The sequence below is a fragment of the Medicago sativa genome, chromosome 4 (assembly GCF_051527215.1).
Source record: "Medicago sativa cultivar Bolivia chromosome 4, Bolivia_mono, whole genome shotgun sequence".
NCBI classification, from domain to species: domain Eukaryota; kingdom Viridiplantae; phylum Streptophyta; class Magnoliopsida; order Fabales; family Fabaceae; genus Medicago; species Medicago sativa.
This window is the reverse complement of record NC_140752.1, coordinates 87429095-87444158: the sequence shown is the minus strand read 5'-3', so window position 1 is coordinate 87444158 and position 15064 is coordinate 87429095. Positions and strand designations below refer to the sequence as shown.

Genomic DNA, 15064 nt, shown 5'->3' with positions numbered 1-15064 from the left:
GACTTGTATTGATTCTCGTGTGTCAATGACAAACAGGTGGCTGACAAATGGGGAAAAAGATAGCCATCACAAATTCAGGTTCCTTTCTCCATGTTCAGCCGTTATTTTCTGAAAGATTTTTCCCACCAGAACAAAAAACAAGTTGGAAAAATATTAGAAATGAGGGAAGAGCTTCCCAAAGTACTCTTTGGTAATAATTTATTCCCTGAAATATTTTAGATATACACCTCTCAATATTTTGCTTAAACTGCTTCAAGTATCCAAAGCTTAAAAACAGCTTAAACCGCAAAAAGTAACGACACAAGGACAAATATCTCAGAATCCCTTCAAGCTATGAAAAATAACAGTTTCATGAACAAATAAAGCACTTGATCTTGAAACACCAAACTAAAATTGTCAAGCCTTTAAATTACAACTGAATCAACTAAAGAACTCCAAAAAAAGGATTCTTTATTGCAGAGTCTAGTTCAGATCCAGCTGAATTTAGGACTGCAATATCAACCTTCTCCCTAGGCAAAAACAAAACTTCACCGCCATCGATCTTCTCAAACCCGCAAATTTCAAGGAATTCAATGCCTCCTTTCAAAGCACCAACTCTTTCCTGTTAAACACATCATATGCACGAGCTTATTGACATGCTTTCTTTAAATGATTTAGATGCATGTAAATATGCAAACATACAATTAACATATTTCCCTGATGTAGCTTTAGACGAGAAATATTACACACAATTGAGCATTACAATGACAAGCTGTCAAACTATGTCAACAAAAATCCCTGAAACTGATACACCCGATGGTATAATATTTGGGTCTATGTGGTGGGTGTAGGATTCTACCTATGCTCCACAATAATTTAATGACTCAAAGGGGTCCCAAACTTGGTTATAATGCTCATCCCGAATTTCAGAGTTTTGATCGGACTGGGTATGTAGGGCGTGTATTGGACACATACATGAGTTTATAGAAGCAACTAAGTGGTAGCTTTCACGTTAGATGCAAAAAGATTTACAAAAGTGCCACTCTAGACGTGAGTTTGAGACGATAGACGTTGAACCAAACAGCCTATAGATCTCTTCTTCTTTTTATATGGTTGAATAAACTACTTTTTATCTTCCCTAGGTATTAGTAGCTACACTGAACTACCTGAAAATGCCAAAGTACAAAGCGCGCCATCTTAACGGATTTTCTTACCTGAAAAGCTGCGTTACTAAGACGGATTTTCCTGAATTTTTCTTCAGCAGGATTTCTGGCAACATTCCCCACATAAGTTAGAAGAGTTTGGAATGCTCTCTTCACTCTGGCATCATCTTCCTGCTCCAAGAATAAAGCAGACATGTAAATATGCAAAGGTGAAAAATATTTAGGCTGAAAGAGCTGTTTCACTACTAACATTATTTGAGAAGTTTCATTATTCAGTAAGAAATCAAATTCCTTAAGAACTGAAATTATGATTTATTTCAAGAAATAAGAAAAAGAAATTGCATTTTGGCAAATTGCATAATCTATTGATCTCATATTGGTCCTTCAAGCACCTATGTGACGTCAAATCATTCCATAAATGTCACATTCGCTGCCACCAAATCGGTACTTCAAATGTATTAAGTTCTCATATTGAGTCTAACTCATCCTCACAAAACCGGCTTGCAAAATGGAGGTGTCACTCTTTGTAAACTCATTTCAGGCATTATCTTTATTCTATGCAAGACTTGGGTTTTTTTCCAATACTCACGCCCAACTAATCTTTACAAAACCGGTTGGTAAAGTGAGGGTCTTATCTTCATTATATGTGGGACTTGGATTTTTCCCAATAAAATGACATCAAATTGGTTCGTAAATGAGGAAACTGATGACATGACTAATTATTGAAGGAATAATTTCATGTTCCTATCCAAATGGAGGACCGATATGGATGTTATTGTCATTTCGTGATCTCAAGTATCTGTGAAAATATAAAAAATAAAATAAAAAAATTACATTTCAACGCACTAGCTGTAAATTGGAAATTTGTTTATTTCAGCTTATAAAATGGATGAAACTGTAATATTTTTGTAACAATGTGTGATAACAAAACCACGACAATCCATAAATTAATTTCTTCAATCTTCCAACGCCAAGACCATCCACAATGGTGGGTGCTTCACCTATTTAGCACCACATTAAATAGGCACCCCCATTGTGGAGTATAATACATGGGTGGTTATGGAGAAGGGTGGCTATGGAAGCACACCCTCTCTCTCTTCATTTTTCATGGGTCCCATTTAATAAATCTTAATAAAATAAATAAATTTTGTTGAAATGTAATGATATAAAATTATTTGTGGGACCTATTTAATAATTTCTTTTAAGGTGCTGGGTTGGAGAAAATGGGTGCTTATTAAGTATTACGGTAAAATGAGTGATGTGGACATATGAATTCAATTTAAGCACCCAATTTAGGGTGCTCTGTTGTGGATGGTCTTAGCTAACTAGGAACATGATTACATGAAAATAATATTTTTAAATATACCCCCCTCAGTGACTCCATCTCCAGAAGAAAACCACATGCTTTGGATAGATAAATCAATCTATGGATTTTTATTCCTCTTTCGAGAAGAATAAAAGTAATACATGAAGTTGTGGAAATGTGAATTCATTAATCATATATTTATGAAGTGCCGTCGTTATTACTCAGGCCTATATCGCCGTCTCCCTCTTCTCATATTTCTAATGTTTCCCATAAAAATCTTAAAAAAACATGAAACGAAGTAAAAACAAGGTGACACTTTTAATATATTGGTAAAAATAATATAGAAACTATTCTCTAAACAAGACAGACCATTAATAGAAAGGTTTTTAGAAGCAGAGTCAGTTTAGATGTCAAGTTCACTAAATAACATAATTTGCAGGGGTAATGTATTCCTTTTTAGCATTATGTAATCAAGCTTCTATGGTACCTCCTACATTATTCACCGTTATAATTTGAGTTGATATTAATAAAACTTGTATCCAACAGTCACTTGCCTACACTGAACTAGGCAGATGAACCACAGAATCCCACCCAGTGAAAATGTAAATGTACCTTGTGGTTCTGCTTGAGAGAACGCAAGCACTCCCTCATCTGCTCGGTTTTGGTGGCAGGCCTAATTGGCAGGAAACTCTGCATGCAGAAATTTCAAAATTTCAAAAAAATAGGTATGGCATAAAAAACACCACCATTTCTGGACAAGATAATACCTTTTTCTCCTCTACAACAGCTGCAGGCTTGGCTGTTGAAGGCTCCTCTGGAGCCAATCCAAGTTTTCGTCTTCTTTCCGCCTGTCATAATTGAGAAATAAAGTCACTTAAGTCTGATCCCCCAATGACAGTCGTCAATTTGTTATGCCATCTTGTTAAAGAAATTGCTCAACATACTCAAGCATTCATAAAAAATTGGACCGAAGTCCTGTAAATTAACGATTAAAAGAAGTCTAAACCTTGTCTTCTTCCAACTTTTGCTTGATTCTCTCTCTAGCCCTTCGCTCTTCCTCTTTCTCTGCTTTCCTCAAAGCTAACAACCTGCAAAAGGAAGCATAATTCTATTGTAGCATGGTGCAGTCAAATTTAAAACATAGGATGTAAGAAAACAAGGGAGTCAGACCGTTTTCTCTCGTTGTCTTCTTCAATCCTCTTTGCTTCAAGCAACTCCTTACCGACTCGAATTCTCTCCTGAATAAGAAAACAATGATGAAGAGAATGACTTCTCAGATATTGAGGTAAAAACATGTATATGGAAAGCTTGAAATTCATATGATGATACTATGAACTTTACATATTTTTATAAAGCTATGATGGTCTTATATTCGGGGGAATCATGATGTGGGGAGATTTCTCTATGTAGGTGCAAAAAGATGTTAGATAGCATTTTGACACCAATTCATAGCTTCCATTTGAACTTATCCACCTGATTAATCTACCTATATCTTATTCATGAGAATCACGACGTGGGCGATATCGTTGTGTAGGTGCATAAAGATCAGTAAGCAAAAAGATGCTAGATAGCATTTTGACACCAATTTATAGCGCTTCCATTTGAACTTATCTACCTGACTACCTATTAAGCAATACTAAATCAAGTGTGCCCAAAGCCAATTTTCGTAAAAGTGTAAGCTATTGGGAGAAATCTGCGAGAGTATTGTTGAATAGGTATTGAGAGTATTTTTATCTGAATTCTGGTTTTGATTTTTTAATGGAGAGAGATTTTTGGTTTTCTCCATTTTTCATGATGGTGTTAATGATCAAAAAGGTTGGAACAAAAAAAAAGTGTGGAAATCAGTATAAAAAAATGAAGAAAAAACAAAAGTCAGTCTCCAATCAAAAAAATCAAAACCAGAATTCAGATAACAATTCTCAATACCTAGTAAGCGATACTCGCATATGCTTTATATCTTCAACACAACTTTTCAAACAAAGAATCGTGTGGGCTTTTCATACAAACAATACACAGCCTCAATATACCGTGCCAAAACTCAACTTCTTTTACTAGAAGAAGGAAGTAACAAGTACCAAGCTCTTAACTGGCTGAGCATAGAGTCTTAGGCTTTGTTTGCGAGTTCAAAGGGTAAGGGAAGGGAGGGTTTTGGGAAAAAGGAAGAAGCAAGTGGACGAAATAAAGGACATTGAAGGGGAGAACTTTGGGGAGGTTCATTTTTCTTCATGATACAAAATCTTCCTCATTTGGGGGAACTAAAAAATTGTATTAGAGCAAAAAAAAAAAAAAAAAATTGTATTAGAGGATAGTTTTGGAGGGTTTATATGAAATCTTCAAATTAAGTCTATGTTGGTATAATGTTCTTAAAATTAAAATATATTAATCATAAGCATTAATTTATTATTCTCTAAAAAATACTCTTTCAAAAAATGTGAAAGATTTCCATTTTCCCCTATATTTTTCACCCCCAAAGCCCTCACTTCCCCTCCCCTCCGAACTCTCAAACAAAGCCTTAAGATCAACTATCCCCAAAGCATAAACTCATAGACGCAGGTTTAATGTCTCTAACAAAGTGTACGCACATGCTGGCCCCCAATATTGTAAATATAAAATCGTAAGATGCTAGGCAATATCAGTACTGAAACTCAATGAGATGAGTGGGAAACAAAGGGTTGAGTTTACAAAATACCTTTTCTCTTTCTCTCTCCATTCTCTTCTCTTCTTCTTCTTTCTTCTTGCGAGCCTTCTCCCTTAAGATTATAGCTCAAAAAAATAAATGACCGCAAACTAGTAACAATAACTTGGCTTAAGAAATGTATATATACTATAGATCTAGACACAAAATACGCAAGCATGTGTTATTGTAGGAGAATAATACACAACATGTACTGCGAATGACTGAGGTTTTAAAAAAACTAAACATTAAAGAAAAAGAAATCCATTCTACCTACAACAAAATATATGGTCATAGATTTAGCCATCATTGATCCTGTTGTATATTAAGGGCATGTATATAACCCGCATGCAATGATAAAGAACACTGAAAATTGTAGACACATTACAAAGACCATCCATAAAACAAGGTGTGATACATATACATCGATATCAAGTGTTTACTGTGTTACCCTAAGCTACATTAGAAATAATTACCAGAATGCCTCAACAATAATTGCTTGTTTATGAGATTTTGTAAGGGACTACCATTAGCCATAATACATTACATCAACCAATAAATGGTTAAAATTATTCCCCAATCCTTTGCTACAACAAAATTCAATCAAACTTTGAAACAACTTGATAATTTGGCCCCACAACGTGAAACTTATTTTACATTCAGCTTCATACCTTAGTTCCTTTAGAATGGCATTTGTTTCTTCTGGGGTAAGGGAGGGTTTAGAAGCTTTAGCTTTACTGACGGCAGATACCTGAGTGAATGATAAGGTCAGAAGGTAGAGGTTGCAACTTAATTACAGTCTATGTATTCATAATGTGAACCACTCTTATATATACAACTTGTGAAACAGTGCATGCGTAATAAATAATAATAATAATAATAATAATAGTAATAATAATAAGCCGTATGAATAAACAGAATTGCTGTACCAAGGGCATTTCATCTATGTCAGGCGTATTCTCGTGGTTTTCTATCCAAGTTACAGCAGCCTCGAGGCTAGTGTTACCTATAAAAGAGAGAAGCCTAAGTTCAGTATCTAGAGAACATGTAATTATCAATATGCAGATATAGATAACATAAAAAATGCATTGAAATGCCTTGTGAATAAATAAACTGCTTAATACATGTATCCTAGATCCACATACTTTAACTTTAACATGAAAAATAGGATTTGCATCTAAAAATTTACTAAATTTTATTTATCATGTGCATATACTAACTATGTCTCCTTGATACTTTGTTCTTCGCAAACCCAACCCAAACCAATAGAATCCAACAATGTTATTTTTAAATTTTCCTTCAAGCGGTATAAACTGATGCCCGGTCACACGTTAATTATCAATAATCAAAAGTATATAATCTTAAATTTCATGGAAATATGACTGTATAATTTCATAAATGTGCTGTGGCGCAATAATGACCGGTAATGCAAACCCATAAAGAATACTTGTTTTGACTTAACCCTCAAAGCGAATCTAATAATCCGGAATTCGGTAGGGAGGTAAGTAAATTCTGCCCAAAGATAGTTTCAACTGGGATTCGAACTCATTACTAGTCTACTACCATACAAGTATTTTTTTTAAATTACATGTGCATGTCAACTTACCAGAAAAATGAAGTGCCCTTATTGCCCGGGCTGTTGAAAAGCCCATTGATTCAAGTTCCTCAAGCAGCTTTTTATCAACATCAGGAACAACCATTTCTGTATTTTATAAGATTAAAACCAATTGAATAATGAATGAATTAGATACACAGACTAAGGCCTGGTTTGGATAAACAACTTATTTTCACTTTATAGCATAAAATAAGCGCTTATATATAAGCTATTTCTATAGTGAAAGATAAAATAAAGTTAAATTGTCTTCATATAAGCTATAATCTGATTTAATAAGTTCAGCTTCACAAACTTATGTCAGTAGATAAGCTCAAATAACTCAATCCAAACAGGCCCTAAATAAGTATCACCACTAAGCTAATTGGAAGAAGAAAAAAAACATCACCTTCATTCTGATCACTAGTTCCACCCTCTTGGGATTCTGAATTCCCTTTAGGAGCCTCTAAACTTATTGGCTTTGCTGCTTCGGCAGTCTTATCAGCAAATTCAGTGTGTCCAGTTCTCTTGGTGTGTAAATCACTCTCCTGAATTCAGATTTTGAAACAAAATAATCAAATTAAACCCTAAAATTATCAATCGATTTGAAAATAAAGAAAAAACTTAATGAATGATTGGAAGGTTTAGGGTTTGGATAAAAAAAATTACGGTTTTGGATCGGCAAGGTTTGGAGCAAGTGGAGCAGACGAGGTTGAGAACGGGTTCAGTGGATTCAGAGAAATTGGAGTGTGAGGTGAGTTCAGCATGTTCTTGAGCTTCTTCAACCGATTTCAAGAGAGTACCGCAATCACCGCACTGGAGCGAAACCCCTGCCATATTCCGGTGATTCGTTTCGTCGGTGGATCCAATTGGTATATTGGTAAAATAGAAGAAATCTAAGTTTTTCTATGGCTTTATAGGTGTAGGTAAGGGTGAGAAGGGTACGACCAATCCCACGTAGATCCGGTTCTAATGCTGGTTTTTAAGGGTTAAGTAACTTTTTTTTTTGATTGCTTAAATATTTCAAATTTAGTTTCTAAAGAAATCTGTCGTGACTTTTGATTTTGTTTTTAAGTAAATTTATATTTATCTTCCATATTTTTTAATGAATCTATTACAAGGAAGCTTTATTTCTAAAAAAACAATATATTTTTTGTGGTGGCCGGAGTTTGAATCCCGGACCTTGCATATTTTATGCAAGGACTAAAAAAAAACAATATATAAAAGAAATACATTATTTTTTATTTTAAAAACAATATATAAAAGAAATATATTATTTGTTAATGCGTATACGTTACTCTATCTTGTTTTTTAGTTTCGATTAAAATCATTTTGATTTTGTTTAAAATTATAGCAGTAAATATTTTGCACTTTCATATGGTAATAAATTAAACTTTTTTTTTTTTAAGTAACAAATTATACTTATTTTTTTTCTAAATTACACTAACAATATAATGTAATTCAGAATCCCAAGAGGGTGGAGTGGTATTTTATTGGTGTTTTTCAGCCCTATAACATATGTGTGACCAGCAGTTTTCTTTTGTTATTAATTTAAAGTGGTAAATTTATTTTACTGCCGCAGATCCACTAAAAAAAACACATTAAAGCAAAGTATATGATGCGCGCGTTCAACGTGTACACTCCAATGTCATACGGTTTGTTTGTTTGTTCCATCCAACTGAATCTCCAGATAGACACATTTTCCCCTTTTTCTTTTCTCTTTTTTCCTTTTCCCTGAGAGAGAATCACCAACACAACACAAGAACAACAAGAATCAATCGATGATCTTCTTACCGTGATTCCACTCGAGGACGAAGACGATGATGAGGTCGACCCCTCATGGAACAAAATCTAAATCTCACATTGCTCACAACTTCCACTGATCCAGATGATGTTCGACTGATTGACTGGGAAGATTTTGACCATGATCTTGTTAGGTTATCGAGTCTCTCTTCTGCTCTTAACCAAGCCAAGGAGAAGAAACGAAACCTTCAGCACAAACTCGAGTCTCTCATCCAGGTAGGGTTTTAGCAATCAGAATTAGGTTTTTCATATAGGGTTAACTAAAATAAACTATTTAGGGTTTTTAGTTGGTTGTTAGTTATACCTGTCCCTAATTAATGAGCCCGCGTATTAGCGGGCGATGATTTTGTCTGTGAGCAGTTTAATGGTGAATCATTGGGTCGATTGAATGAACTTGAAGAGATGCGTCAAAAATTGGAATCAAAGAAATTGATCATGGAGAATATGTCTATACGTTCTAGGCTGGCTAAGGAGGATGCTGGTAAGCAGGAGGAGCAACTTAGTGGTGCTTTGCAGTCACTTTTGGTGGCGGGTGGTACTCTCTCTGTAACTAGCAGAAACCTTCAGGTCAGTTTATGGTATATAATAATTATGAATTTAATTAGTACACTCAACTTATAATTATTTTACATGCGTATCTAATGATGTTTGCCACACCAATTATGAAAACACATGAGTTGTCATGTTATTTTTGCTTACAAAATGTTTTTTTTTTCTTTCATCCCGGGTTTAGTGTCGTGTGATGTTTTATTTTTGGGAAATAATTAAATTTTTAAAAATCGGTGGGCTTTACCATTTTGTCTTTCCTTTCTTAGCAACGAGAGTTATGAATCTTGTCTTTTTTGTACCATTTTAGTTGACATTTTGAGTAGGATATATATACAAGCGTATAAGGAATTATAAACGGTTGTAGAGGTAAACGGGTTCCAAGATTATCTATGTTTATAGTTTGCAATTTCCTAAATCGGATGTCTACAAATTTAGTTTATCTTACGACGTATAAAGCTTTTCAAATTGTATATATCATTTGACATCGTTAAAAAAGTTTTGAAGTTGAAGACACTAGCAAGCAACAAGTCAGCCAACACAAATTCGGATGGTTATACGATCCTTTCTATTTCATTTGTATAGTTGGTACTTGGTTGACATTATGAATAATAGGCATTTAAACTGTTTAGGTGTTTCTTAAAGGTCCTTATGTTTAAAAATTACCCAGACTTTTCTATATTGATGGGAAAGACCTATAAATTTTGTAGCAAGGGGAGTAGATCAGATGGAGGACAGTCAAATCACCTAGAAAAACTACCAGAGAGACTATTAGGAAAGATTTGGAAATTAATGAGTTGGGCCGAAATATGGTGTATGATATAACATTATGGCGTAATTTGATCCATGTAGCTGACCCCACTTAGTGGGAAAAGGCTTGGTTGTTGTTGATGGAAAATTACTTTCTTTTTAGGAAGTCCTGTTGTTCTCTTTCTTGCATGTTTTGTCAGCTGTGACTTTTTGTTAGTTAAATCCATATTAGGTGGGCTATGAGATAATCGGATGTTTTTATTTAGACTGAATGGTAAAATTTGAATACTTTCAGTTCCTTTTCCAATAAATTTTTTCCATGTCTCCCCTCCTACACACACAAATCTTATGGAGTAAGCACTGCTATAATGTCTACCTTCTTTGAGAAATTTATTGCTCTGTTGCTTAATAGTGTTCATTCACTGCTGGTGTGAGAACTCAATAAGACCATCCATACTTTATAGTATGTGTGTTTTTGAGAACTTTCACAAGTTGTGCATCCATTTCACATCTGTGTTATTTGAGGTCAGAGGGGGTCATTGACATGTAACTAGGAAGTTTTAGGAGGTGTGCTAATGATGGCTCTCCAAATAAGATTTTGAGGTTGGGTAATGTACAATGACCTCAGCCTTTGTGAACGTGAGGCTTTGGGATAACTTCTTTTCTTGTTCCTGTCCTCCTTCCTTTTCATAAGGATGAAGCCATAATATTATCACAAGAAAACTAAATAGATGTTGCATATATTAATAGCTTGGATGTAACTATTATGTTCTTTGGTCGTATTCTACCTTGTAACCAATAAGTTCATATTTTTTATAACATTGAGTGAAGCCTTAAATCTCATACTATAACTACTCTCAATTCTCAGGGGAATTTATGTCAAAAAAAAAAAAAAAAACTCAAGGGAAGTCCATAATATTCACTGGTTTTATTGGGTCTAAGAGTTTTGTGAGTTACAAACTGTAAAAGGCAATGCTGCTTCCGTACAACTTTTTGTATTTGCAGTGGCGAGGTGATGCCTCCTTGACTACTGCAGACATGTTGCTATCTATTAAGTAGCATACTGATAGCACTTTTGGGGATTTTATTTTTAAAATTTTAAAATTAAAAATAGTAGTGTCATATGTTACTCCTATTATTGTAGTTTGAAAGCTGATGATGCTGTTATTATAGGAAACAAGTAGATTACTGTCTGAAGAAAATGGCTATGTTCGTCTGAGAAAATTGCAAAAGATGCTAAGGATGAGGCAACAATACATGGCATCTCAAATTTCAATGCTGTATCCTGTAAAGTTTTTGGTTGAACCAGCACAAGAGCAAGAGCTTGAAGCATATCCTTTAGGTAGTTCAGCAGGTAATGGTTAGTTCAATGATGATATTTATTCTGTGTGAATTTTACCCCTAAAGTAAGACATGACTGAGCTCGTATAAAAGAAGAAATTTGAGGTGCTAAGATGGTTCTGCCACTCTCTCTTGGTTTTCTATTCCTTAAATTGGGCTGTTGTGTTCTCTCGTTCTGCATCTCATGATTTAAATTATATCTTCTCAGAATCGTTATTAAAAATTGTGTTTATATCCTTGCCCAGGCACTCCTCCCGAACATAAACCAGTTAATCAGGGATCTTTGACGATTCAGGGTCTGCATTTAAGTATGCTATCATTTAGAAAGATGAGTTTTTTCACAGATAAAAAGGAAATTCAGAAATCTGCTACAGCCTTAGGATATGTTGCACATGTAAGTTTTAGTACCTCCCTTGCCTTCTTTACCTCAGATCTTATATGTTTATGCATTAATTTATGTCTTGTGTTTTTTATGATCCACACCAAAAATCATGTGATACGATTTCTAAATTGTCATATGCATATTGCATCACGTCTTATATACAGAAAACTTGATTGGTTGTCCTTTGTTCTCTTTTCAGATATTAAATTTTGTATTCTCAACTGTGGTAGTTTTTGTATGGCTCATGTGGGACTGTGGACCTAATAATTGTTGAAATATGCTTTTAATAGACTTTCTTCTTCTTCTCAGGCTGTTTCACTTATAGCCTCATACTTGCAAGTTCCTCTACGCTATCCCGTACGGTTGGGTGCCTCTCATTCATATATTATTGACAATGCACCCTCGATAGAGCTAACTTCTTCTGAGGCTTCAACAAGCACAAAACCTTTCACAAATGCCAAGCATATTGAATTCCCCCTATTTTTAGAAGGCCAAGACACAACAAGAGCAGCTTATGCCGTATTCTTACTAAGCAAGGTATATTATACCCACATATATATTAATATCTTCCTTGTAGCAATGCTGAAGCTTTGAATTTAATATGCAAAACATAACATGATAGTCTCCCTCTTGTTCATTGTTTCCTTCAGAGATCTTTTCACCGACAGTCGGCCCCCTTTATCATTTGCTTAATTTGTTTGTTTGGGTTGTGAACTTTTTTTAATCGCTTCTGACTTTTATTATATGATGATGATCTGTCTGTTTCTGTTGTTAAGCAGTTTTTTTCATATCTGTTTCACTGAAACAGCGCTTTAAAGAAGTTTGGATGCATTTTCTAGACTTTCCTAAAGCATCATATTGGATTGCTTTGGCTCTGCTCATATGTTTCTCTGCATTAATATACTGAATTAACAGACCTTCATGTTGACTGTAAGAAGAAAGCCTACCCTATCTTAGCTAAGGGTGTGTTTATTTCAAGGTTTGAAATTACATTCCCTGGAATCATATTCTTAGGAATAAGATCTCTGGGAATAAGATTCCCACTCATGTGTTAGGTAAAACTTTTGATTTCCTTGTAATGTTTTTAAAAGTTGTTTGATTTAAAAAATAAAAATAAATGTGAGCGACATTGGAATGTTGGATTCCAAATCTCACATTCCCTGGAATAACATTAGAATCCTTGAAACAAACACACCCTAACTGGTTCCTTCACCGTAATGAACTTATTGTGTTTTATTCTCCTAACCATTTGAAAAAGTCTGTTGAATTTGCATTGACTTTGTCTGGTAGATTGGCTGCATATGTGTACTCTCAAATTCAAATACGAGTCTTTGCAGTTTCCCACTCTTTGTTCGTTTAATTTTTCCTTGAAGTGCCACTGTCTTAGCGAGTGGGATATATCATTACACTGCTGTGTAAATGTCCATTCTGATTAATCTTGACTTATTGCTCATTTCACTCATTTTTTCTGATTGTAGGATTTAGAGCAGCTTTTGAATTTCATTGGTGCCAAGAGTTTGGGACCACGCCATGTATTGGCCAATTTGAGGGAACTTTTTAGAACTATCCAGTCTTCAGCTTTTATAGATAACTTAATTTAGTACTTCTATCTGAACTTTAACTTTCTTGTAAATTGATTTTTGTTAATTCTTACACGAGTGCAATTTTTTTTTGGTGCACCGTTCAATGTAGCATTGTTATCAAAATTGAGTCCAACTTTCTATAATGGATTTGATATTCTTTTCGAAAGTATACACAGCTGTTGATTAGTATATTGTTCTTCTGAGTGAAATATTTCAGATGAAATTTTTGCGGGGCTATCATGTTGTATATAAGACATTTTCTGGACAGATTCTTACGTTTCTGCGGAGGTTTTGTTGCTCCAGGAGGATCTCAACCCTTTCTTGATCAAAAAAGAAAAAATTAAACATCAATGAAATCAATAAATTGATGGATAAAATGAAGACTCTAAAAATATAGGGACCAGAACAAATATAAACCGAAAATGGGACTATACTTGATCCTTCTTTTTTTTTGAAGGAGAAACTATAATTACTTACTAGTATTTGGACCCGTGCGATGCACGGGAAGTTAATTATCTCATTGACTAATAAATGTGGTAGTTGATCATGAAATGAAATAATAGTTGTTGTTGAGCATGAGTTTATACTTCCAAAAGACGACGACAACAACAACCAAACATTATCCCACTAAATGGGGTTGACTACATGGATCGAAATATGTCATATTGTTTTATCATAAATCGTATTTAGATCCAACTCATTAATCTATAAACCTTTCCAAATAGTTTCTCTCAGGGGGCGTTTGTTTTGGGGAAACACAAATTATTCCCAAGAATAACATACCCGGGAATGAAAATATGAAAATTTGATTCCTAGGTATTTGTTAAAAAAAGTGTTTGCCAAATAACTTGACATTCCTGGAAAAATTGGAAGTTACAATTTTTTTTTCTTTCAAATTTATGCAGAATATCATGGGAATGCACATTCCCTTCTCTTTACATGGTAGTAAATTCATGGGAATAATGGAAGTTATGAGAAGTTACTACATTCCCAGGAACCTTTATACCCAGGAATATTTTTTTATCAACCTCATAACAAACATGGGTATAATCATTCCCTAACCATGTTTTCCAGGGAATATTATCTTTAGCCTTGAAACAAACACCCCCTTATGGTTCTTCTAGGTCTTCCTATTCCTCTTGTAATATGACTATCCTCTATTTCATCTACTCTTCTTACTATAGAATTTACATGTTTTCTCTCTACTTATCCAAACAACCTAAACCTATTTTCCACAATATTTATACTATAGGTGCTACCCCAACTATCTCTATAATGTTGCCATTTCTAATCTTATCTCATTTAGTCTTACAACACATCCAAGACAACATTCGCATCTCCGCACACTTGCTTTATTCTCATGCTGGTTCTTAACCGCCAATACTCTGTTCCATAAAACATCGTCGTTATAACAACTTTATGGTATTTTTGCACTTCAACTTAAACGACACATTTGTATCACAAAAAACACATGAGGCTCTTCTCCATTTCAACCACCCAACTTGAATGCAATAATTTACAGTTGCTTTTATTTCTCCGTCATTTCGTACTATGAACCCAATATTTTTTTGTTGAAAGAATGAACCCAAGATATTTAAACTGTGTAACTTGAATGATATGATCTCTAAATCTCACCTCTAAGGTCAGACTACTTCGTCTTTTGCTAAAATTACATTACATATATTATGTCTTGCTTCTACTCAAATGAAATTCTTACGCTTCTAAAGCTTGTCTCCAAGTCTCCAACATCCCATTCAATCCCTCCCTCGACTCTCCAATTAAGATTACATCATGTACAAAATCCATGCATCTTGGTGCTAGCTATTGAATATGTTTTGTAAGTACATCATAAACTAATGTAAAAAAATATAGGATTAGGGTTGACCCTTGATCCAATCCTTGTTATGACAAAATCATTCATATGGATTAGGGTTGACCCTTGGTCC

General features: G+C 34.4%; 2 protein-coding genes across 2 annotated transcripts; one reads left to right on the top strand and one right to left on the bottom strand.

The window, feature by feature from the left end:
- Window positions 1-153: 153 nt before the first annotated feature.
- Window positions 154-7600, bottom strand: LOC146933261 (ubiquitin-associated (UBA)/TS-N domain-containing protein). Its single transcript, XM_085705011.1, has 12 exons — window positions 7383-7600; window positions 7123-7261; window positions 6729-6824; window positions 6052-6128; window positions 5794-5873; window positions 5138-5198; window positions 3619-3686; window positions 3455-3536; window positions 3216-3296; window positions 3061-3138; window positions 1194-1313; window positions 154-601 (listed from the first exon to the last, which is right to left on the bottom strand). The coding sequence occupies exons 1-12, from the start codon at window positions 7548-7550 to the stop codon at window positions 425-427; spliced, it is 1227 nt and encodes a 408-aa protein (XP_085561137.1). The 5' UTR covers window positions 7551-7600; the 3' UTR covers window positions 154-424.
- Window positions 7601-8389: 789 nt separating this feature from the next.
- Window positions 8390-13307, top strand: LOC146933260 (UV radiation resistance-associated protein). The gene is made up of 6 exons (XM_085705010.1): window positions 8390-8732; window positions 8877-9083; window positions 10986-11166; window positions 11399-11547; window positions 11845-12072; window positions 13014-13307. Exons 1-6 carry the CDS (start codon window positions 8553-8555, stop codon window positions 13134-13136), a joined length of 1068 nt encoding a protein of 355 aa, XP_085561136.1. The 5' UTR covers window positions 8390-8552; the 3' UTR covers window positions 13137-13307.
- Window positions 13308-15064: the final 1757 nt, after the last annotated feature.

Coding starts and splice junctions, on each gene's coding strand:
- LOC146933261 (XM_085705011.1), bottom strand. CDS start 7,550: ATGGCAGGGGTTTCGCTCCAGTGCGGTGATTGCGGTACTCTCTTGAAA. Junction 5,874..6,051: donor ACATAGATGAAATGCCCTTG/GTACAGCAATTC, acceptor TCATTCACTCAG/GTATCTGCCGTCAGTAAAGC. Junction 3,687..5,137: donor TGGAGAGAGAAAGAGAAAAG/GTATTTTGTAAA, acceptor TTTCTTATTCAG/GAGAGAATTCGAGTCGGTAA.
- LOC146933260 (XM_085705010.1), top strand. CDS start 8,553: ATGGAACAAAATCTAAATCTCACATTGCTCACAACTTCCACTGATCCA. Junction 8,733..8,876: donor AACTCGAGTCTCTCATCCAG/GTAGGGTTTTAG, acceptor GTCTGTGAGCAG/TTTAATGGTGAATCATTGGG. Junction 11,167..11,398: donor TCCTTTAGGTAGTTCAGCAG/GTAATGGTTAGT, acceptor ATCCTTGCCCAG/GCACTCCTCCCGAACATAAA.